This window comes from Phodopus roborovskii, unplaced genomic scaffold, assembly GCF_943737965.1.
Source record: "Phodopus roborovskii unplaced genomic scaffold, PHOROB, whole genome shotgun sequence".
Classification (NCBI taxonomy): Eukaryota; Metazoa; Chordata; class Mammalia; order Rodentia; family Cricetidae; genus Phodopus; species Phodopus roborovskii.
Window position 1 is genome coordinate 8,947,416 of NW_026126516.1, and position 24,122 is coordinate 8,971,537.

At 48.4% G+C, this 24,122-nt stretch overlaps 2 protein-coding genes across 4 annotated transcripts in view; one reads left to right on the forward strand and one right to left on the reverse strand.

The window, feature by feature from the left end:
* Wars1 (tryptophanyl-tRNA synthetase 1) overlaps positions 1-19,181 on the reverse strand; it is a 32,204-nt gene extending 13,023 nt beyond the window's left edge. The window contains exons 1-6 of one of the 2 annotated variants that reach the window (XM_051196604.1): positions 19,085-19,181; positions 14,068-14,241; positions 8,104-8,317; positions 6,397-6,505; positions 1,251-1,370; positions 619-801 (exon numbers count right to left, since the gene is read on the reverse strand). In XM_051196604.1, coding sequence (XP_051052561.1) covers positions 619-801; positions 1,251-1,370; positions 6,397-6,505; positions 8,104-8,317; positions 14,068-14,178 — 737 coding nt within the window. In that variant the 5' untranslated portion in view covers positions 14,179-14,241; positions 19,085-19,181. Of the gene's footprint in view, positions 1-618; positions 802-1,250; positions 1,371-6,396; positions 6,506-8,103; positions 8,318-14,067; positions 14,242-18,219; positions 18,272-19,084 lie in introns of those variants that run through there. The other variant, XM_051196605.1, reaches the window with a different exon arrangement.
* A 149-nt stretch (positions 19,182-19,330) lies between these two features.
* The window catches only part of Wdr25 (WD repeat domain 25), a 135,172-nt gene continuing 130,380 nt past the window's right edge, over positions 19,331-24,122 (forward strand). The window contains exons 1-3 of one of the 2 annotated variants that reach the window (XM_051196601.1): positions 19,331-19,597; positions 20,210-20,401; positions 22,795-23,612. In XM_051196601.1, coding sequence (XP_051052558.1) covers positions 22,821-23,612 — 792 coding nt within the window. In that variant the 5' untranslated portion in view covers positions 19,331-19,597; positions 20,210-20,401; positions 22,795-22,820. Of the gene's footprint in view, positions 19,598-20,081; positions 20,402-22,794; positions 23,613-24,122 lie in introns of those variants that run through there. The other variant, XM_051196602.1, reaches the window with a different exon arrangement.

A 24,122-nucleotide genomic window follows, 5' to 3' on the forward strand; every position in this document is an offset into this window, starting at 1 on the left:
GGCTGACCAATAGCACCACCTCCACCCGTCTGTTTCTTCCGACAGGGTCTTGTTGTATAGCCCTGGGTTACCCCTGAACTCCTGACCCTGCTTCTTCAGGCCTCTGAGTAATGGGGTTGGTTCAAAACTTGCTTCAAAATTTGGTTTTACCAAGCTTCTTAGTAATCACTGGGGATGACGTTCACGAATGAAGTATGCTGATACAAACATGGCCAATTTAAGAAATGGGGCAGTGCGGAACACATCTAACAAGTGGCACTTCCTCTGAGGGAAAAGTCGCATTGGAAGTGAGAAGGCTATCAGACTCTGAGACTGGCTGTCCTTGGACACGACACTACAGTGCAAAACACTTCACTACGACAGTTGGAGGTGACACCATGACTATGCTGGGCGAATTTTATGATTTCTAAAGATAAGATTATAAGGGCAACAGGAGTTTCTGACAGTATGTCTCTCTGTGCACACACAGCTTTCCACCTCAAAAATTACTGCTAAATGAAAGCAACATTCCAGATCACAACAGAAGAACAACCAGGCCATAGCCCAACTCCAGCATTTCATGTTGGTCATGACGTCTGCACCCACTTGCTCAGAGGTAGCCAAATGTTTCTTCCTTACCCCATAAACTCAAGGTCAGAGAAGATGAAAGTTTTGTTGATGTCAAAACCACAGGCAATGATGTCCTTGGCATTTTCCACTGTGTAGCTGTATGCCTGTTCTAGAGTCAGGTCCTTCCACAGGTACTTCTCATCATCAGACATCTGGATGACCAAAGGCACGTTGAACACATCCTGCAGCCACCTACAAAATACAGAAGGTATCTGTAGGCATGGACATTCCCTGCAGCCAAATTTATGGACATGGAGAATGGAGATCCTGCACAAAGGATGCCACTTCTGTAAGTGAACACAGCTCCTACCTACTCTGTGACTGCGAAACTGCACTATGCACTATCAATGCCATACATTTCGTTAATGACGCTTTCTGAGTAATTCCTGCCACCTGGCAGACATGGACACCAGGCTTGGCCTAGAGTGGGCCTATGGTGACAGGAAGGGGAGTGGAGAGTGTCTGGTTGATTCTACGGTGGTGGTCGCCCATCACACCTGGCTCTTTCAGAATAAGCCTGGGGGCGAACGCAACGAACAGGTGGCAAGGTCCTAGTCCTGTAGCTCAAGTCAACAGACAGCAGCCTTATCTTCCACTCTTGCTTCACTAGGGAAGTGACAAGTCACATGAGCAACACTTACTTTGTGAAAATAAATGGGACGAGATGACCCAGATGCATTGCTTCAGAGGAGGGGCCCCTGCCTGTGTACAGATAAAATGGCTTCTTATTTTCATAGGCATCAAGAACTTGATTCATATCTCTAAAGGGAAAGAGAAAAAGAATGGTGTCATTTTCTGGAAAAAATATGAATCACTAAAGCTCATCTGGAAATGAAACAGATAAACATAGATAAACATAGATGATCATCAGAATCTGTCTTTGGTGTTGGGGAATACGACGTCAGGCAGCAACTCTTGAGAGGGCTCGTTCTATACAAGTTAGGAATAAAACGCTTAAAATCTGGGCCAAATGTGACAGCCCAGACCTTTAAATCCCACACTCAGAAGGCAGAGGCAGGAGGATCTCTGAATTTGAGGACAGCCTGGTCTACACCGTGAGCTCCAGGACACTTAGTGCCACTTAGTGAGATGCTATCTGTGGGCCAATATTTTAAAAGATGAGCATAAATATGCCACTGGTACCTTTTGGAATGCCTCCAATGATCAAAGAAAATGCACTTAGTGCTTTCCACAACCCTTTGGGACGGGACACTTGGCCAGTACCACACTCACCTCCCTTTAGAGCCCACCAAATCTGAAACTGTAGAGACTAAGCCTAGGAGAGTTTTAGGGTTCCATGCAGGTCTAGCTTGGGCAGGACAGATAGGTAGGTCCTGGCAGTTCGGGATGAAGTCACCAGCTGAAGAGCTGACTTGACAATCCCGGCCAGCTTGGACCTTGGGTCTTTCTCTGGGAACCTTCTCCAGGGTGGGGGCACAATCAGTGGCTGTGACCAGCATCAAGGTCCGCTTCTGCCTGCAGGCGCTAAGATCTGAGGCAGTATCTGGGATTTGTGTGTGTGTGTGTGTATGGCTGTGTGTGGGGGGGTGTCAGGGTAACTTTAAGTATTGTTTCTCAGGACAAGGTCTCTTAATGGGATCTGGGGCTCACCAAGTAGGCTAGGCTGGCTCACTAGTGAGCCCCAGGGACCTGCCTTTCTCTGTCTCCCAAGCATTGGTATTACATCATATCATCATCATACCTGGTTTGTCATATGGTTCAGGAGCCTGAACTCAGGTCCTTGATGGGAGATGTCCTTCTGTAAATATGTTTCTCTTATTGGTTAATGAATAAAGCACTGTTGGCCAATAGGAAAGCAAGAAAGGCGGAACGAGGAGACAAGGAGGAGAGAGGAAGTGGTAGGGAGGAGTCAGCATGGAGAGACTGGAGAGAGCAGAATGCCAGCCCCTCTCTCTGATAACACCACGTGGAAACTTAGATTAATAGAAATGGGTTAATATTTAAGACAGAGATAGTTAATAGTAACACTAGTTACTGGCCACAGCTTTATATCTAATATAGCGTCTCTGTGTATTATTTGGGGCTGGTGCGGTGGTGGGTCCAGACCGGTGGGAAAACTACTCATAACAGGTCATGTTTGCATGGCGAGCATTAATTTACTAAGCCACACCCTAGCCTGGAATTTGTGGTTTCCTTCCTTCCTTCTTTAAGACAGTGTCTCACTATGTAGCTCTGGCTGTCCTGGAACTCATTGTAGACCAGGATGACCCCACACTCTGCGATCCGCCTGTTTACCAGAGCGGGAATTAAAGGCTTGCGCCACCATGTCCAGCCTCTTTCTTTTTTAAAATTTGTTTTTGTTTAAGTGTATATGCGTGTTTCTGTGTCTGAAACCAAGCAAAGCCTAGGCATGAGTATCCTACTTCTGGGCAGAAGTGCTGCAGATAAAGCATAAGACACCCCTTTCCCAGAAGCTTGGATAGAAGGGTCTAGACAACAGTGCCCTATGGACAGCAGTAGTGGCAATCCCTGCAATCTTAGTGCTTTGATGGTAGGGACAGAAGGGTCAGGAGTTCATCAAGAGAGCCTCAGCTACACAGTGAATTACAAGTCAGCCTGGGCCATGAGACCCTGCCTCAAAAAAGAAATGAACAGACAACATTCTCTCATGATCTAAGGCAAAAGGCACAATGCTGGTTTCCGGCTTGGTGGGTTTTGTACATAGCATTTTTCTTTCTTCCTTTTTAAACAGGGAAGGTCTCATTTGGTTCAGGCTGGCCTTGAATGTAGTATGTAGCGGGAGATGACCTTGAACCCCTAATTTGCCTGTGTCTACTTCCCAAGTGCCTGTTTTTCTGCGACAGGGTCCTGCTGTGTAGTCATGAGTGGCCTGAGAACTCCATCCCTGCCTGCTGACCAGGTGCTGACCCGTGGACCACAGGGGCTTGTGCTGCACTGTGAGGCTGCTCCTCCGTTTCTCTATTTATCCAAGTAACTGTTGTTTTGCTTCTTTGTTTGCTCTTGTTTTTTAGACTGGGCCTTTCTTACTGTGTAGCTCTGGCTGTCCTGGGACTTTTATCTAGACCAGGCTGGCCTCTCTTGCCCGCCTGTGAAGTCGTTTGAGTTCTGGGGTTGGAGGTGTGTGCTACTACACCCTGCTTCAGTAACTTTTAATGGGCACACGGAAGAGAGAAAACCCATCCCAAGAATTGCTTTTCATGTGGTCACAGCCCATACCTGAGAGCTCACTAGGCCAGGCCCAGTTCAAAGTCTATCTTATGCATGCCCTTCCAGAAGGGCCTTGTTAGAGATGAGCTTGTAGATGTCATTTCACCCCCAAGTTCATAGATAACATTAGGTAGTGGTTTCTATCCACTTTCAGAGTGTGTAAATGCATTCCTTGAGTTATTACACTGACAAAAACAGTCCCGGGGCGGTGAGAGCTGTAAGATGGTAGAAGCTTTAAGATCAGCAACATGGCAAAACAGCTCAGGGGGCAAAGATGCTTACTCCCAAGCTTCATAACTGGAGTTTGGTAGAGGAGAGACCCTGTAATTGTCCTATGACATGCACACGCAATGCCTGCACTTTCACACACACCTGAATCAGGCTATGATGGTGCGTGCCTGTACTCTTAGCACTTGGCTGTACTGTGAGCTCCAGGATAGCCCAGGAAACTTAGACTCTGTACTGGAAATAACAACGGTTCCAGGCCAGCTCAGGCTACAGTGAGACCCTGTCTCAAAAAAGAAAAACCCCAAACTTAAGACAGCATTTTAGGCTCACAATGTTTACCGAACTGGCCAACAGATCTGGAATAGTGTGTACACTAAAGTCCCAGGAGAAAGCGCCACCTGTACTCAAGACTCTGCAGGGTGGCCAGACATGGTGGCCTTACAAGTGGGTCAGAACATTATGGGGAAGGGCCATGTTAGCTTCCTCAATAGCCAGTCACTGCCCACCTTAGCTTGTGACTGGACAGCCTTGTGACTATCAGGTAATGTTTTGGAATGCACCAAGAGACCACTAGAGCTGCCACCAGTCCAAAAGCTAGGAGTGTCACCAGATAGCCCCTCAGGCCTACTGCAGACACTGACCTGCTGTCTTCGCTAATGCATCTTAACAGTGTCCGATTCACGACTCTCTTCTGTTCTCTTGCTCTGAGTACAGAAGTTCTGTTACGCTCCTACCATACTGGACATGGCGTCTGTCCCTGGGCTACGGTCACACCCATATTTGGCTCAAGAATAAATTAACTCTTATTCCCAGAGAAGGTGAGGGCTACGTTTTTGCATTGACAAACTGCTATTAAAACCCTAGAGGCCTTTTTTGTAGAAAAGACTGACTTTAAAACTCACACTGAAGTGCAAAGAGCCAAGAATATAAAAGTAATCTTGAAAAAGAATTCAGTTTTAAGACTCACATTTTTAACTGAGAATTTGTTGGACTTGCTTTCTTTCTAGGCTAGCCTTGAACTGACTATGCGGCCAAGACGGACCCTGAATTTGTGCTTCTCCTGCTTCTACCTCCTTAGTGCTGGGACTACAGGTATGTCCCATCACCCAGTTCTGGGAGCTGGGAGGGGCTGCTGACAGGAGGGTTCCCTGCTGGGTGGGAAAAAGCTATTTAATTAAACTGTTGCAATGGTTATACAATTTTGCAAAAGCACTAAATCAATGACTAGCACAGTTTATAGTTGAATTCTATGGTACATCAATTAAATGTCTTCACAAGAATTTTTATTACCTCTCTCTCTCTCTCTCTCTGTGTGTGTGTGTGTGTGTGTGTGTGTGTGAGTGTTCTTGCATGTGTGGATGTCAGAGAACAACTTTTGGGAATTAGTTCTTTCCTCATACCCTGTGGGACCTGGGCACTGAATTCAGGTTTCCATCTAACCAGCCCTCAATACCACCACAAGTCCCGCCACCCTGCCCCCAACGGGGTTTCTCTGTGTAGCTGCAGCTACCCTGAAACTCTACATAGACCAAGCTGACCTCAAACTCACAGAGAACCCCCTGCCTCTGCCTCCCAAGTGCTGGGATTAAGGGTGTGTAAAATCCCATTTTATTATTTGTGTATCTTTCTGTGTGTGTACTCATGCCAGGGAGTGTATGTGAGTGTCACAGGGTACTCTGTGGAAATCTGTTCTTCTCTGCTTCCATCCACTAGATCCTGGGAATAGAACTCAGGTTGCTGGGCTTGGCAGTGCGCACCTTTACCCGCTGACCCATCCATATCACTGACCCAGAATTTAATTTCAATTAAGAAAAACACTGATTATATTTTGTCCAGCATGTGGGCTGAGCGGGGCCCAGAGCTTGCTGTAGGCATGATGTGAAATGTCTGGGCAGAAATGTCCTTTCCTGGGAGATCCTTGAAGTTCAAGTAGAACAGAGCACCCTGACCTCAGGCTGTCAGTTCTGCGAAGACGAAAAGCAATCTGTGGGATGGAACTTGCCCATTTTTATGTTATCTGCATGAAGTTTATGGCCCAAGTTAGGGAGGCTCTGTCCCATGGGTTCTGCCGTAAACTCTTTTGATGTCATTCACGAGTGGGAGGAAGTTTACAGCTTACCGCAGGGCAAGTACTAAAGTTGGACCTGATATTCTCTCGCTTTCCTGCCCTTTAACGATTTAAAGCGGGCGATGTGACTGCACTTCACCTGCAGAGTGAGGTGGCCAGTTTACAAAGGAGCAAGGGCTTGCAGGTGAGAAAGGACAGGGTGACTCCACAGTGAGTTACTACGACGGTCCCACTTGCCCAGGGCACCAGGCCTCCCCAGCACCTCCCAAGTCTATGAACACAGAGCAGAGGAAGGACCTGACCTGTGGGAGAAGAAGATGCCTCTGCGCAGGAAACGGTGTGGTCTCTGGCCAGTGGCTTTCTCTATTCGGTTTATCAGCTCTTTGTCAATTTTGCTGCTTCCAAACTGAACTGCAAAAACACCAGGAAACAGACATGACTTTCTTACACGCCAGAAGACTTAGTTACCCGTTTCAGTGGTCCAAATCTCTTTAGGCTCTGGGCTGTGATCCTTCCCCTCATACAAAACGAAAGGACCTTAGTATCCAAACAGCTGAGACCCCAGTCAGCCAAACAGGGACACACCACACGCCACAGTGCTATTTGCCTGAGTCTAGACTGTGATGAGAACACACCCAGAACACAGTCTAGCTGCCAGTTCTGATGCACACACGCATCTTAGGGTGTGGCTTACACTCACCGGCAACAAGCACACTTTCCACATTGCTCAAACTGCTGACCTTCACTCATGCTGGTCCTGAAGACCCTTTCCCCCAGCAACAGTCTGCGTTTTAGGTTATGGAGGTAGCTTTGATGCAGACATGGACATTTCAGTTGCTTCTTCCTTGACTATTATCAATGACATCAGTGGACAGGAAGTGCCTTGGAGGAAGGGTGTAATGGTGAGACCTCGCTAGCAAACATGCCCACCACACTAAAGCTTTCTAAAGTTCTGAACTACAGGGGCTGGAGCGATGGCTCAGTGGCTAAGAACACCAGCTGGTCTTCCAGAGGTCTTGAGTTAACATTCCCAGCAACCACATGATGGTTCAAAGTTCTGAACTACCCCACAGCAGGAAAACCTACCAACCTGCTTGCTTCAGATCATGATTTTGAAATATGTTAAAACTTTGGTCTCTTGAGGCACATCTGTGTGTCCAGGCTGTGCCTTCATCTTACTATGTGGCTGCGGGTGACTTCAGGCCCTTTTGCCTCTACTACTCACTGCAGGGTGACAAGTGTGAAGCACCACACCTGCTTTACTGTTATCTAATTTAAAAATAATCCATTGGGACTATAACATACAACCAAAGGGTTTTAGGATCTACTTGCTTCTTAATATTGAAGCTTTTCACTTGGGAATAATTCAAAATTTTAAAAATATCACATATGTGTCCAAAGATATTGAAATCAGTATGTTTAAAGCACAGTCTGGATTAGACAAGATGGAATCTCCCTTTGTGTTTCTGAATGGACGAAGAAAGTGTAACATTTACACACACACACACACACACACACACAGAGTACAACACAGTTATGAAAGGAAATGGGATCCTACAATAGACGAGCCCCATGGACAAGCCGGATGAGCAATGCACAGAAGATCAAATACCACGGGATGCCATCCTATGTGAGATCTCAGGGAGAGCACAAGGCAGGGAAAGAGAATGGAGACAGGCTGGCCACAGTGAGAGTAGAGGAGTCGGTGCTGGTGGACCACCAGCAGGGTGATGCCATCAACAATAATGTATTGTGTATTTCACAGCAGCTACCGGAGAGGACCCTGAATATCCCTGCCACAGACAAACAGGAATGTTGTCGGTGGTAAACATGTTAAATATCCTGTTTATTGTCATTACCCAGGGTATGCACTTATGGACAAATTAAAAATGTACAAAAGTGCTTGTACAGATAAATACACATACTTAGAACACCGAAGGGAATGGGAACGACACGGTGGTCACCACTAAGCATTGTGGATGCTGTGAGGGAAGAAGGTGCGAACTCACCAATGAGCTTGTCATAGTCGATGCCTTTCGCGCTGCTTGTCCGTACTGTCCATGGGTCCACAAAATCCTCGTTGGCTTTTGCGGCATTTGGATTACTATTACTCCCAGCTGTTGGGTTCCCTGGAGGGCATCCAGCCTTGTAATCCTCCCCCATGGCGGCTTTATAGCTCATTTTTAATGATAACAACATCTTTACTGCAGAATCAATCTCATCCTAAGGGAAAAAAGGGGACTGCTCAAAATGCTGCCAAAGCCAACACCCTCAGAATACCAGTTAGGTGTCAGGCACTGTGCTGAGAGCTTCACACTCGTCCCTTTTGTAGTTCTACAGCCTTGACAAGTGGGCGTCACAGAAGCCGTCCTGTGCCTGCGGAGGAGTTTGAGGATTTGTCCTGAACAGACAAACGACTGGCCGCAGGTGTATTTTTACCTTTGTTTGGTACTGACCAAAACCACATGGGCTGGTAGCAGTGACACAGGTTAACACGCTGAGGCCCCTTAAACAGGACTGATGGCAGGGAACCCGTGCCGAAGCCCCGTTAGTGGAGCTCGGAGTGCTGCATCCTGCACAGGTTAGGATGAAATTACAGACACAGTCAGGACGTCAAATGAGTTGTGATGGCAACTCAAGGACATGACACGAAGGCAGGTAAAGTCAAGGGGAAGATGCTCAGAGACAGGCATACCACTAGATGATGCCATCTCATGACACTATTTCTTCTTAAGATTTTTTTATTTGATGTGTATGATTATTTGCCTCGAGGTATGTATGCATACCATATGTGCCTGTGGAGGCCAGAAGAAGGCATTGGGGGAGTTATCTTTGTGGGTTGCCATGTGAGTGCTGAGAACCAAACCCAGTTAGTTCCTTTACAAGAGCAGCAAATGCTCTTAACTGCGGAGCCATCTTTCCAGCTAGTTACCAAGCTATTTCTAGTGTCTACATATCTATTATGCCTATGATCCCAGCACTTGGGAGGTGAAGGCAAGAGGATCAGGAGTTCTAGGCCATTCCTAGCTACATAGAGAGTTGGAGGCCAGTGTGGGTTCATAAGACTTTATTAAAAAAAAAAAAAAAAGGTAATAAAGATAAGGAAGCAGCAGCAGCAAATGTAAGCTGTATCCTTGCTCACTCTGGAAACTTATTGAAGACCCCTTTCTTCTAGGAGCTCACAATGGCCACCCCAGAAGCTTTAAAGAGCAGGCCTAATTAAGGCAATCAAATCATGCCATGTCCTAAAGCTCTAGACTGGTAATTGGCATAGCTGGGCTACAGCACAAAGATTACACAGCCTACTTTGTTTGCCTAGGGCAGCACACATATTTTCACTTAGAATTTATGCAGCATATACTATAAACTGGGCTTCCTGGGGAAGTACTACCATGACCCCAACCTCATCTAGAGAGCTGTTCACTGGGCATAGCACCGTGGCCAAAGAGGGCTAGGATTTTGTAGTGATCGATGCTTCAAACAATAAAATTATCTGGAATTTGTTATCAAAATGAGTTTGCCTCAGGCCATCAGTAACCCCATGTCTACAGCTCACATAAGAGAGAGATGCCTTCACTGGGTAGCTGCCCGCTGTCTCTGCAGGTCTCGGCTCAGCTCTGGAAATAAAAGCAATGTTTAACAAGTTTAATCTGCAGCGTTATGTGTGGCCAGCCCTGCTTTGCTCTGAAGTATACAGAGGTTGGCATCTTTTAGTCACTGACTGTTGACAGTTCATACTCTGTCTGGTCTGATTCTGCTTGCTACTAGAAGGCTCTGGAAAGAGGAGACACTTAACACTGTCCCCAGTCAGGAAACTTCTGCAGCCTGGGAAAAAGGCGATGAGCAGATCTGCCTGGCTCCCTACTTCTGTGTAGTGTGGGCCAGAACTCAGAGATTCAACTTCAAAGCCAGTGTTCTAGAGGTGGCACATTCAGGGGACACAAGCAGGTGAATCTCTGAGTTCCAGGCCGGCCACAGCTACACAGTGAGACTGTCTCAGAATGAAGGGGGGGGGGGAGCAGTACTAATTAAAAACATTACTAATGTGTTTTTCACCTTTTTTTTTTTTTTTGGGTATTCACATTTAAGACTAAACTGACAAATATATCACTGCTAACCTTCCAAAGTTTACAGAAGAACCGATCAATACTTGGGTTTTTATTTATTTTAGGTTTTTGCCTTAAGACCGTTTAGCCCAATTCATTGAGCCCTCCTGGTAAATAAAAGTCTTTCTGGACAATCAGGTTTTTGGAAATCATTTCTTTCTATAATACCTTTTTTTGTTTGTTTGTTTTTTAAACTGTAACGGTTTACTTGGATCAATGACCTACCAAGCTACTGGGCTGGTCGTGCGGTGAATGGCAGCATCTGCTAACATCAACACAGGTTTGGAAAGAAGATGGCTGAGTGGAAAGAGAGCAGCAGAGGGAGGACGCCACGGGGAGGGTGGGAGCACCATGCGATCGTGACGATCTGCTGCCATCAGACCTGCGGACTGACTATGCTCCTGAAACCTACTATGTCATCCAGACCCTTTAGGGCACAATCCCAGGGGGCAGGAACATAGGAGGAGGGCGCCAGCAATGAGACCCGGAAGGTGCAATATTCAGGGGCAAGTAACAGGCTGAGTACAGGAGGGACGCAAACGGTAAGAGCTGCTGGTGGGCAGGGAGCAACCCACTTCCCACTGCACCACTAGACAGAGCCAGGCACCACGAAGGGGTAGGCAGCGGGCTCAGGACTGTTCAGGAAAGCAGGGGTTCAGCTCACACCCAGGGCCCCACTCTATCCAGAGGGTTCCATGAGAAAAAGAAAATGCATGCAGATCAGAGACTGCTGTATACATCAGCGATCAGGGAAGCAGCAGGAACGGCCTAAGACAGCCACACAGACACTCATGTCCCACTTAGTGGAGGATGTGGCAGCCACTCACACCCCCTGAACAGCAGGTCACAGAGAATCTGGTTTCTAAGGAAAGAGTTAAGGTAAGACTCTGAACCCAAAGATTCCCTAGCCAAAGCAAGCCCGGCGCTATCCAGGAAAAGGGCCATGCACAGATGTCTCCTCGCACTGTGACTGAGTGACAGCTGAAAGCTGTCCTTGAGTGCATGGGTAAGAGATAGCACGCCTCTGAGATGGGAGATGAGTGTTATGAGGGGGGGGGGTGGACATGCATCGAGACACTGGGAGCACATGGGGAGCACCAGGAAAACTGCCACAGGGGCTCAGTGAAGTAAAGAGCATGCCTGCAGAAGCGCTGGGGACTTTAACACGACAGCAGAGACGGAAGACAGTAGGAGGCCGAGGGGAGGAAATCGCCCGAAAGAACAGAAAGAAATGGAAAGTAACAGGCACAAAACTAAGAAAATAAGACGAGTGTTTTCTGACTTAAAAACAGGAAAGACAGAGCACCAAAGAGATCCAAGAAACAACATGGCTTCTGAGAGTTAAAGTTTGCAAAGAGCATTGTCCTGGCCCAGGAATCTCAGAGCACTGGAACAAGAATGGTCCCGATACCCTGAGAGGACAGACAAAAGGCACGGGCAAACAAAGGCGCCTGAGGCACAGCGACAGTATTCCAAGGGAACCTGGGTGTGGCTTCCCATCACTCTAATGCCAGCAACTAGGAGGCAGATGCAGGAAGACTGGAAGTTCATGGTTATCTTTGCCCATAACACGGTGAGGCCAGGTTAGGCTACAGTCAAAGAAAACGTTTCAGTCAAAATGAAACAAATAACAGAATTCTAAGCAAAAATCGCTTCCATCTAAGAACTGCATACCCAGCTTAGCTATCAATCAAACCTTAGGGAAGCTAAGTATGTTTTCAGGCACACATACCTCAAGGTTGTCTGTCTCCTTTGCAGAACTTTTCACAAACAATTAAGAGACTTAATTCTACCCAAAAAGGGGCTGGAGAGAGGGCTCAGTTATTAAAGGCTAGGCTCACGACCCAAAATTCTACCCAAAAAGAGTAAAGCAGAAAAGGAAGATGACCTTTTGATTCAACCAAGAGACGGGGTCAACACAGGGTATGGGGAGTTTCTGCCAAAAGAATATGGCACAGATCTTGCTGCTACTTAGTGAATAGGCAAACAGGCTTAGGGATAAATAGTACACTAGATGCAAAAACCCGGCCTGGACGCCTGGCCTTGAAGTTGTGATGGTTAACCCCCATCATCACCTTGACTGGATTTGGAATCACTCAGATCACACCTCTGGGTGTGTTTGTGAAGATGTTTCCACGGTGGCCTAATGGATGAGAGAAGACCTACCTAGAGTGTGGGCAGTATCACCCCACTGGCTGGAGTCTCAGTCAGGAGAAAAAGGATAAAGGAAGCAGAGAGCCAGCATCCATCTCTCTCTGCTCCCTGACTGCAGTATCACACGGCCAGCTGCCACATGCATCTGCTGCAGCATCTTCCCCAGGAGGGGCTGGACTCTCAGACAGTGAGATAAAGTAGACTCTTCCTTTTTGAAGTTGATGTTGTGGGTCACCTATTTGGCTACAGTAATGAGAAAAGCAGCCAAAACGGTGGTAGCATGCTACCTTGGCACGTGCCACATCCCACTGTCCAGGTAACAAACAATGCCCCAAACAAGTTATCAAAAGCAACAACGGTACAAGATTAACCTCACCACAAACAGAATGCTGACTGCGCTCACCACCTATTGCAGCCCTGGGTCTTTGACTGGGCGGTGTTATGTGGGGCCCAACTGCACTAGGAATAGCACAGAAAAGGCCAGGCAAACAGGAATTAAGGCAAACATTAACTCCAGAGAAAACAGATGGTGGGAAGGAAAAGGAACAGTACTCATGCTGTACTTGACGGTTCAGCTGTCTATGTGTTTACATAGTGTAATAGTCCTGTAGTAATAATGACCTAACTAGGTCTGCAATATATCCCGGGAGAATGGAGGGTGGGAAGTATGTGTGAAAGCAGGGGTCCCTGTGGCCACAGCCACAGACCTAGACTTGAAATGAAGAAAGGAAGGAAATAGACATGTAGCTTAGACATGCAGAGGTACAAACCTGTACAAGGCCTGCAAACATCTGTGTATGAGCAGAACTGTGGGGAACAGGATGGAAGGTACTGGGGCTGGTGGGAATCTCCGTAACTGTGGGTTCTGAATCCTTGACTTCAACTAACGCAGGACAGAAAATACTAAGCACACACACAAAATTCTTCACCCGTACTGAGTATGAACAGATGTTCATTTTGTCACTTTATTCACTGTCAACTTGACGGGATCTAGAAGAGGCTGAGAAATATACCTCTGGGCATGTTTCTAGATAGCGCTAATTAAGATGGGAGAATACACCGTAAATACACCGTAAATGCAGGTGGCATCATTCCATGGGGAAGGAGAGCTGAGCACAGAAATTCATTTCCGTTTCCCGACTCGCCCCAGTGTGTCCTGCTGTCCCACTGCCTCTGGGACTTCCCTGCCGCCATGGACTAAAACCTCAACCCATGAGACAAAAAAGTAACTAACATATCCTCTAAAGATACAGTATAGCAGCTGGGCATAGTGGAGAAGCCTCTGTTAATCCCAGCACTCAGGAGGCAGAGGCGGGTAGATCTTGTGAGTTTGAGGCCAGCCTGGTCTGCAGAGCGAGTTACAGGACAGCCAGGGCAGCACAGAGAAACCCTGCCTTGAAAAACCAAAAGGATACAGTACAGCAAAAGAAAAGGAAGAAAACATACATAGAGTAACACAACTACTCACACAGAGCCCACACAATGCTAAACTGGCTTAAAGTGTAGGGTAGACTATATGGGAATCCTATGCTGCTGTATGTGAGGGACTTGGGCATCATGACGCTTCAGGATTTGGGGACAAATTCCCTACAATACAAAGGGTTTTAAAGCACAGGTACGATGATGGCACTCAATGTGACAGACTCTATACAGACAACGGTGCAGGCGTGGAGGCTCAGACGCATGTGCCAGGGGGTCTAACAAATCACCTACTTTTGGTGCATTTCCAGCCTTGAGGGACCTCACGAGCTCCCCTTGAGCAGCTATGCTGTTGAACAGCTCCAGTGGAGAGGCGCAGGACTCGCCACTGGGCATGTCCGCCATCTTCTAGGACCTAGGCCTGCAGCTGGTTAGTGAGCAGATGTGTTCGGCAGTTGAGACGAGACTCTGTAGAGGAAAAAATGAAATGGATTGAGGGTGGGGAGCCTTGAGCAGATTACTACAGCTGTGTTTCCATCCCAGCACTCAGCCTTTCTTCCAGAAAGGTGTGGTAACTGCGGAACTCTAACAGAAACTGGGTAACAGAACATTAATGGAAAGAGACGAGGAGAACTTGGGGTCATGGGAAGAAGCATCAACGCTGACAATGAGAATGATGAGCATTACTGGGAGGAACCAACTTGAGGCCAGCAAAGGAGGCCCCCTAGGTAAACAGTAAGTTGGTACCCAGTGATGCTTGTTCCCATCTAGTGCTCAGGAGAGGAACCCATGTTCGCTCCAAATACCAACGGGCTTTAGGAAGGCTATTCTCACCATAGAGAAAGATACTTTGCAAAGTATTGTTTGTTCTTTACCTTTACTGCCTTGAGAACTAACTCTCAGGCCTTTGTAGACATAAAGAACATAGTATTGCCCCACAATGGCCTCCAGCTTATCTGAGGCTCTGATTTCACAGCAAGGTCTGGGTGGAGGACAAGGCCTTCTCTGCCCTGAGTTCTAGACCAGTAAGGATCATGAGCCTAGCCATCCTGCACGCTGCCTTTACTTAAGGCCGGGAAAGTACGCCTGTGGCATATTGCTATTAGTCATTATTTTTACTGACACTGGAAAGGGTGGAAGCTGGGCCACCTGTAGTCCCTGCTGGGTCAGCCACCTTCTTATCTACAAAATGTAACTCTATGGACTTTTAACTTACCTCAAGGGCTGTTAGAAATTACAAAGGAAAAAGCTACTGCAGGAACTCACTGCAAACTGTAGGCAAGATACAGCCGCACCTCCAGTCCTGTTACTCCTGGGTTTGGGAGTGAGGGCTCTGGAGATACACTACACTCAGCTTCACCTGACTTATCTTAACCTGAGGGGAGCCACAGGCCGTGCCAGGCCAGTAAGTAACTCCACGCAGCCTGCCCTGGCGTCTTGGTCTAAGTCTCTCTATGCACCAAGTCATTCGATACCATCAAAGTTCAAAGTGTACCAGTGAGTGTTGTCTACCCCCCCCCCCCAACCTGACCCAACAAGTTTTACTGGGTGGGCGACTCAATCATATCACCAAGGCCCACACAGTGCAGCACATGGAAACTAGTCACCTGGAGGGCACTGCATAGCTGGCAGGCAGTCTAAGTGCCCTGAGACTCTTCTCGGAAGCAGAGCTCCCCTCAGTCTCTCAGCAGTGCTCAAGAGAACGCCTGGGGGAGGGGAAGAACCTAGGGGGATCTGGTTGGTTTCAGGGATTTCCCGAAACTGTGACGTTGTTTACTTTCTGGGTTTAATGAGTTTCCCTCCCGCAGGACAGGGTCTTTACCACCCTCTCAGAGCTCGCTGGTATTTCATCTCCCTGTCAAAATTCGGTGCCACCACAAGCTTCCGTCAGGAGGGAAGACTTCATTGAGGAAATAGCTGCAGAAGCCGAGACTGAGGCAAGGGAGGGTGGTCTCAGGCACCATCTTCCACCTACCTGCCTCTCAAGAGTCAGATGTACAGTAGAGATGTTTGTATTTATCTTACTAATTTAACACCACCATCTTCATACGGGAGAGCAAGCTGTAACTGCACATCCTGTTAACTCAAGGAAGCCACAGGAATCTGCCTGAGGTTCAAGTCCAGACACTAAGTCAAGCTCTGGCCAGAGCCCATCCCAGTCATAGTCCCTGAGTCCCTTCTGCTCCCCCTATGCAGGATGTTCCGTCCCGTGTCCATCCCCCTCCAAGTCCCCATCCTCACCCTGTGACCCACGAACATTCTCCTTCTACCTTTGTTATAGTACTATCTCTGCTGTTGAGTTAGCTGAATCGTAAGTACAGCGAGGGTGCGCACCAGCTTTATGACCACAGCGAGGGTGCACACCAGCTTTATGACCACAGCGAGGGTGCGCACCAGCTTTATGACCATGGGTTTCTCTTAAGTTCAACCTTTCCCTCTAGGCTTCTCTCTTACATCGTCTTTAAGTGTGGGCTCTATCTAAGGCATGGTGCTGCACACCTCACTTCTGACTGAGGTAAATTTTAGGCTAGCTTGGGCTATATAAGATCCGGTTGCAACCCCACCCCCAACAAAACCCCTCCCAAGCCAGCAAACACAGAAAATACCAGTGTTTGTTCTCGTTGATGGCTGAGAAACTCGGGACCTAATGCTACCTCTAGTACACCGCTCTGGCACTGAGCCATGTCCTCTGAGCTCTGGGAGAGCCTGGCAGACCACCTGGGGTCTCCTTCCCAGATGCGGGGTCCTGCAAAGGCTACAGTCAGTCGTGGTCACAACTAGATTCAACTCCTAGAAAAAGTGACAAGGAGAATGGGTGAGTGAGCCTGGACAGCTAGTCTCTTCCCACTACAGCAGGGCTGGTAGCTGGTGCAACCAGTTAGGGGAACTGGGCCTGCGTTCAGGCTCCACGTTGTAGGTCAGTATCTATCTCTTTAAGTATTAGAATTCTGACTTGGAAGAGGCACAGAAACTAATCTGATGGGGGAACGATGGGTGAGATGACAGGGCATTCGCTCATGCAGTGGTCACTACTCAAACCCTGTGTGTGGTGCACGAGGGGAAGAGGGAGGGAGGCCAAGGCAATCTCGTGTGAATGGCACAGGAATGGCGAGACAGGGAAGACAGCTCCCTCTTCCTAACCCTGCAGCTACACACTTACCTGTGCACCTTGTGGAGCGCTCTCCCTTCCTCCTTCATTTCTTTGCTAACTTTTAGAATTATGCTCAACGTTTTAGCCTGGAGTTCTTGAAGCTCTTAAAGTACAACAATGTGCACAGTCTCTGGATGAACGCAGGTTTAAGCAGTGTCCAGGTGCAGCGTCTTTAAGGAGCCCAGAGATGCCAAAAGGCTAAGGGTCACTGTCTGGAGGACTTACTGTGTCAACTCCAGATGAGCAGCTGTGTCTTTGTTAAGGAAATGCTCTTTTACCTTACTAATACATTTGGAAGAAAGGTTATAACCAGGCAGTAATCTATTACCCCCTGTAACAAAAGTACCTGGATTGTAAAAAGTCAAACTGCCCAGCCCAGAGCAACCACAGCAGGCCTTTGGTAAAAAAAAAAAACCTACTTCTTCCTTTTAGGAACCAAATCTATGGCTCGTTTGGAAAAATGCCATTGTTCTAGATGAACACTGTGGGTTCTTAAGCAAAGCAGGCACAGCACAGTGTGAGCAGAAGGAATGAGAAGAACTTGGGCCATCACAAAATACTCATGGGTTGGAGGATCCACAAACTCTGCAGCCCGAGGGAAGAGGGCAGCAAGAGTCTAGGGGCAGCTTGGGAAAAGGAGTAGCTGAGGAAAGTTTCTGGATACCTCGGGACTGTGGCCTCAAAGGGTGGGTAATGATAGCTTCAGATTGACATGATCCCAGAAGACAGAGCCTCTTTACAGCAAGCAGTTCTTTACACTCCTAGATTTGGGGATAGATGATAGTCTAGTTAATGAAATGATATTTTCCCATACAAAGGTACTGGGGGATAGAACCCAGGGCCGGGAACATGCCAAGCAAGCCTCTCCTAACAACCGAACTACACGCCCAGCCCTGTGAACACTACCTTACAGGAGGAAGACATTAATTTACAGAGACAGGCATTAGAGACTTGGTTGTCATGGTAAGAATGCCCATGTAGTCAGACACTAAACACATAAGGAGTTCAGCCCAAACAAAGCTTTGAAGTTACTGAAGGACAAACTTGGAAGGCAGACAGGCCACTGGGTACATACTGCATCTGTACCCCTCAAAAACAGGGCATCACCTAAACTTGGGTCTACTAGATGAAAATAAACGCACACCATCCCAATCCTGACACGGGTCCCTCTCAAAAGTCCTTCGCACTTTCATATAAGGCAGGTGGTAAACAACAAAACAAAACAAACAACAACAACAACAAACAAAACCAAACCCCACTAACGCTCCAAGCCTGGCCAAGATGCCAATACATACCGCGGCTGTGGAGTTCGTGGCCCCTGGTCACAACGGACTGTGGAGCACATGGGAATGCCCAGGCAGGGTGGAGGTCTTTAAATCTCTTTTCTTTCAGTTTCTGTTTGTAGAAATTCTATTGTCTTTCTTTCCGGCCTTGCCCCTCCTTTCAGTTTCCCTCAGGAGTTTCTGAGAAATCACTCTGGTTCTCAGAACATTTTAGCCACTTGACCAGCTTCCTTAATGACCAAGTCCCTCCAGTGGCTGGTTGGGCCGGGGGAGGAGGAGGTTGAGACCAATCACCCTCAAGGGCTCTGAGCTACACACCATTGCATCAGCTGCCCCTTCTTGAGGTTGACCGCCATGTGACCTTTCCACCTCTCTCCCTCCCTCCCCACGCCCACAGCATCTCCGCTTTTGTGTGTAGTGTAGAGACAAGTGGGAAGAGCAGGTCAGCCTGAACTATTCCCTAAGGCAGTCCTGCTCTGAAGTGGTGTACTGTAGTGAAAGATAAACTCGGAGAGGTCACAGATGCTGATGCTGAGCATAAGCTGGCTTTGAAACCACGGGCAAGTGGCGTTACTTTTCTGCTTTTCCCTCGGGTTCCTTGTTGGTGAAATACGCACCAGGAACCTTTCTAACACTTGGTCGGGGGCACTGCTGGAGACCCTACAGGGCAGATAAATGCCCAGGCGGTGGGAAACCATGGCAGCGTGGGTGGGCGGCGCCTCCGCAGCTTCCCCGCCCCTCGCGGCGCCGGTGCCCAGAGAACAGTGATCTGGGTTCGGAGCTGGGCTCTCGGGGCTCGGGGCGCGGGCGGTAGCTCCGGCACTACCTCGGCGCCCTCCCTTGCTCCCGGAGCGGCGGCCGCCCTCTTTTCACTTACCGGCCCCCGTTCGGACCCACCAGTCAGTACCGCTGGTTCAGTCACCGGTCCCTCCAGGGAGTTCGTGGAAACCCCTCCGGCCGGAACAACTTCCTGTCATGGCATGCCGCCATTGGCTGTCCATCCAGGGGCGGGGCATATCCCGCTTCTGATTGGCTGAGGTCCCCGGCGTCGCGATGGAACGCGACTGGGCGGCCCGGATGCAGGCCGGACCGCTGTAGGGGTGGACCAAGCGTTTCCGTGCGTGGTGAGCGGCGGGCCCGGGCGGGATGGGGCCGGGACCTGGTGGCCGCGTGCATCCAGCCTCTTAGCACCAGGCTCAGAGCGCCGATCGTCTTCCTTTCCTTCCCATTTCTTCCTCGAGTGCTCTGAACTCTACCCATTGTCGTTGACAGCTTGGATAAGTTCTCCCCATCCTTCAAAACCCGTGACTAGGGCTATCTTTTTGTTTCCCTTCATGGATCTGTGGCCTCCGCCCACATCAGATCCAACATAGAGCTAAACACAGAATAGGTAACAAGGAACTATTTGTTAAATGGAAAAAATCTTGTCTCTCTTAACTACCTCAGCACCCTGCCGCACCAGCTTTTAGGCTACAAATACATCTAGATCGAGGGTTCCTGGACAGCGAGCAAAACCCACAGGGGCCCTGCCCACATGTCGGTGCCCCCTTTAGCTGTTTACATTCTTGTTTTTAAATCTTTCTCATTACCTTCCCCTCCATTTAGCCTCTTCCTCTTGGTCTCACCACACCCCCTTTCCCCATGACATCTTTTGGGCTTGGGTACAGCACGGCAAACATCAGCGCTCACCCTTGACTCCTCTAGATCGTCACTGGCTCCGCTGTTCAGAGTCAGCACTGTGGCCACCTTGGCTCCCTCAGCCTCTCCAGACTGTCACACAGGTGTACTCTCTCTCTCTCTCTCTCTGAGGCCTGCCTCAGCTCCATAAGAACGTGCAGCCCTGGGCCCCGCCGCTCTGCTCTGCTCTTCCTTTTCTCCTTTTGTGTTCACATGCCATGACGTTCTCTGGCCCACTTGTGGAGTGGGGGATGTGTTTGCCTCTCTCCCTATGGCTTGTGAGTGTGCTGAGTGAAGGTCCTTAACTGGTTTGTCTATGTTGCAGCTGTTGAATGAGTGAATACGATCTACACATGGTGGAGTGCATCCAGAGTCCAACCTCCTGCTGGAAGAAGTCACTCAGACATTTTGCATGCCCCGGAACTGATGGGCTACGCTGTCCTCTGATCTGCGGTAACTGATGGGCTATGCTGTCCTCTGATCTGCGGTAGGCCTCTCTTGTGAGTCAACCCTGCAGGTAACTGTGTGGTTCCAAATCCGGGCCTGTGACTGAGGTCTGTATGGTCTGGTGGTGGGTTCCATTTGACAGGGAGGGGCCAGGAGCTGGGCCTCAGATCCCTGCTGAGTGTGTAGAGATTAAATGATTTGAAGAGCATGGTACCATCTATGTGTAATTAGGCCCCACTGCACTCTTGGTTCAGGTGGAGAGTGGCTGGCTGGTTTTAGAAGTCCTATTTAGAAGACAAGTTTAATGTGGACATTGGTACTTGCCTGGATTCAGTTGCTGGTGGGAACAATAACCACAGGCCTTGAATGATGAACAGACTTGTCTGGCAGTGGGGTTCTTAGATGAACGGTGCCATTAGAGGGACAGGTGTGGAGGGGTTTGGATGGGATGTTGAAACGTAGTCTCAGGCATTCATTGTGATGAATGCCTGTTATTCTAGCACTCAGAAGGCAGAGGCAGGAGGATCGTGAGACTAAGACCAGCCTGGCTTATATAGTCAGATCTTGTCCTAAGAGTGTGGGGCTAGAGAGGCTCAGCTGTTAAGACCACTTCCTTTGAAATCATGAGGACCAAAGTTAGGATCCCAGAACCCGTGTTAATATGCTCGGCATTACACACTTGCTGGTAACCTAACCGCTAAGAGGTCAGACACAGGGGACCATACCTCAAAGGAATAGATGGAAGGCAATAGTGGAGGGCACAACATGCCATGTTCTGTCCTTGGTGTGCAGCGGCACAGGTTTGCTCATTCCCATGGGTGTGCATACACTTGCACAGACACATACATGAATAAAAATAAAACTGAAAAAGTGAGACTGGGTGGGTTTTCTTTGAGAAGTCTGTCCATGACCCAAGCTTGCACCCTGTCCCACCATGCCCTCTGCTGGCTGAGATTTGCTTAGCACCCTTATTTTCCTCCTGCCTGTACTTGCTCTTCTTCTCTTCATAAAACACTGAATTCTAGAGCAAAACTCCTCTTAGTGAGAGCTAGCTGATAACAGTTTGTGATGGCTCAGAATTTCAGGAAGAATTTAAAGAAGGAAACCCATTACCGTGTGAATCTGTGCATTTGGGGTGAGACACACATTTGGATGCCATGATCAGAATTGCCCTTGGCACACTTGGGTAGGTAGACTGGTGCCTTAGGATCCAGCCCTGGACTTTGTGTGCCAGGTGGATGTCCCGCTATTGCTCGGCATCTCCAGAAGCCTGCTTTCTCTCTTTTTTCCTTTGGTTGTTTTTAAAGACAGGCTCTTGCTATGTATCCCAGGGTAGCCTCGAAATCATAACCCTCCTGCCTCAGCTTCATGAGTGCTGGGCTCACAGGTGGCTCCCACCATACCTGGTTCATCTTTTTTTGTCTTCCTCCTCTCCTTCTTCACATTTTCCTCCTCCTCTTCTGCTTTGTGGTGCTGAGGGGCAAACCCAGAACTTTGAATGTCTCAGTAATTGTCCTGTCAGCGAGTTTCATCCCCAGCCCCACATAAGTTAAAAATGGTATGTTCTAACTGTGTCTACCGAATAGGAAATCCATTTATTTTTAAAAATTACTTAGGTTTTTATAGATTTGTAATGTTTAAATTAGGGTAAACACACCATGTCCCCATGCGATCTCCCTAACATACATACATCCTTTCTCCCTCCCTCTTTTCCTCCCTTCCTTTGTTAATTAACATTTATTTGTTTATGTAATTGGGTGATGGCATACACATCAGGGCACATGTTGAGGTCAGAGGACATCTTTCATGAGTTGATTTTTCCCTTTCCATTATCTAGGTTCCAGGGATCAAACTCAGGTCTTTAGGCTAGGCAGCAAGCATTTTTAACCCACTTGAGTCATCTTGCTGGCCCAAACATCATTTATTTTTAATTTTTCCTTTATAAAAGTATGCTTTCTATTTTTACTTGTTTGTGTACATATATGTTGGTGTTTGGGTGTGTACACGTTAATGTGGATAATCTTGGAGGTCAGAGAAGGATGCTGGATCCTTAGAAAGTGAGGCTGATTATGGATCCTCTGGAAGAGTAGTACACACTGCTAACCACTGCACCATCCCTGCCACCACAAACATCATTTCTTTGTGTTGAAATGAAAACGCAGCCTTGGGGCTGGAGAGATGGCTTACAGTTAAGAGCACTGACTGCTTTTCCAGAGGACCTGGGTTCAATTCCCAGCACCCACATTGTAGCTCATAACTGTCTGTAACTCCAGGTTCCAGTACCCTCTCAACAGACATACAAACAGGCAAAACACCAATAAAATAAATAGAAATTACTTAAAGAAAAAAAAAGGAAATGCTGCCTTTATTCTTTATGTGTTTTGTTAGTGGGGTTTGAAGTGTTAGAATTCAAGTACAGAACAATTTTCCCGTTCACAGTTGCTGACTTTTGACCTTGTTTAGTTGTAGGAAGCCCTTTGTGTGTCTTCATGGCCTCGCTGGTGGCATATGATGATTCTGACTCAGAGCCTGAGCCCGAGCCTGGCAGCAGTGTGAACTCTGAAGGTCAGGTGGACGATGCCTCTGCCATGACCAGGCCTTCTGGCATGGGTTTTGCATCTGGTACGGTGGCTGTGACAAAAGAGGGGGCACGTCATACAGGGGACCACCCTTGTGAAGACCCAGGGGACCAGCGTCTGCCACTGGCTCGGATCTGGAGAAGTCACCCGGGATCTTGTCCCAGCCAGAGGCTGCAGTGGCCCTCAAAGGACCCGGATACCTCCTTCCCCGTCAGAGAGCCTCCTCGTCCTTCGTGGTTGAGCCGAGCTCCCACCAGCCACGTGCCTCTGGCAGCTGCCTGCTTAAAGCCATCAAATCCTGCCTGGGGTGCTCTCAGTTCCTCTTCGCCTGCTCGGAGCGAAGTTGAAAGCACCGCTGGAAATGCCAGCTCTTCCCAGAGGAAAAGGGCTGAGGACTGTGTGGTTCCCTACACCCCCAAGAGACTGAGGCAGCTGCAGGCACCGAGTCCAGACAGTGGAGGCAAAGACCAAGAGCCTCCGGGCCCCCCTGCAGGGTGTGCCCCAGCACCCCTGTGTGTGGCCCCCACAGCATCTGAGTTCATCCAGCCGTATTTGAACAGTCAGTATAGAGAGACCAAGGTCCCCAAGAAAGTGCTTTTCCACCTGCGAGGCCACAGGGGCCCTGTCAACAGTATTCAGTGGTGTCCGGTCTTTTGTAAGAGCCACATGCTTCTCTCTACTTCCATGGATAAAACCTTTAAGGTAAGGCGAGGGGAAAGAGCTCGTAGCGGCTCTTCCTGGGATGCTGTCCTGACTAGAGTCAGGCAGTGGGTGGGCGCAGGCTACACACCACCTTCTGGAGATTTCTGTAGCTTCCTGAGAGAGGGTTCTTGGATCTTTGGTTTTTCCTGCCTCGGCCTTTTCCTTTCCCAGTGCTGCCTTGCCATAGCACCACAGTGTTGTTGTTGTTGTTATTATTATTATTATTTTATAATAAAACACACCCAAGTATACCATAATTCATTTCATTTCCTGATTTGGACACTTCATCACCTTTCAGTAGCACATCCCCACGAACCATGCTGCCGTAAGCATGCGCTACTCATACATTTCCCTTGCCAGACCCTGATGTTTACTTATGGAGGGTCCCTCATAGCAGCAGTCCAGGCTTAACTGGAAGGCTGATGGCCTCTACTCAAGAATAGCCAAGTATAAGACTCACATTCCCCCACGTGCTCACTGCGCTCAGTGTTGTCCCTTTCAATGCTTTGC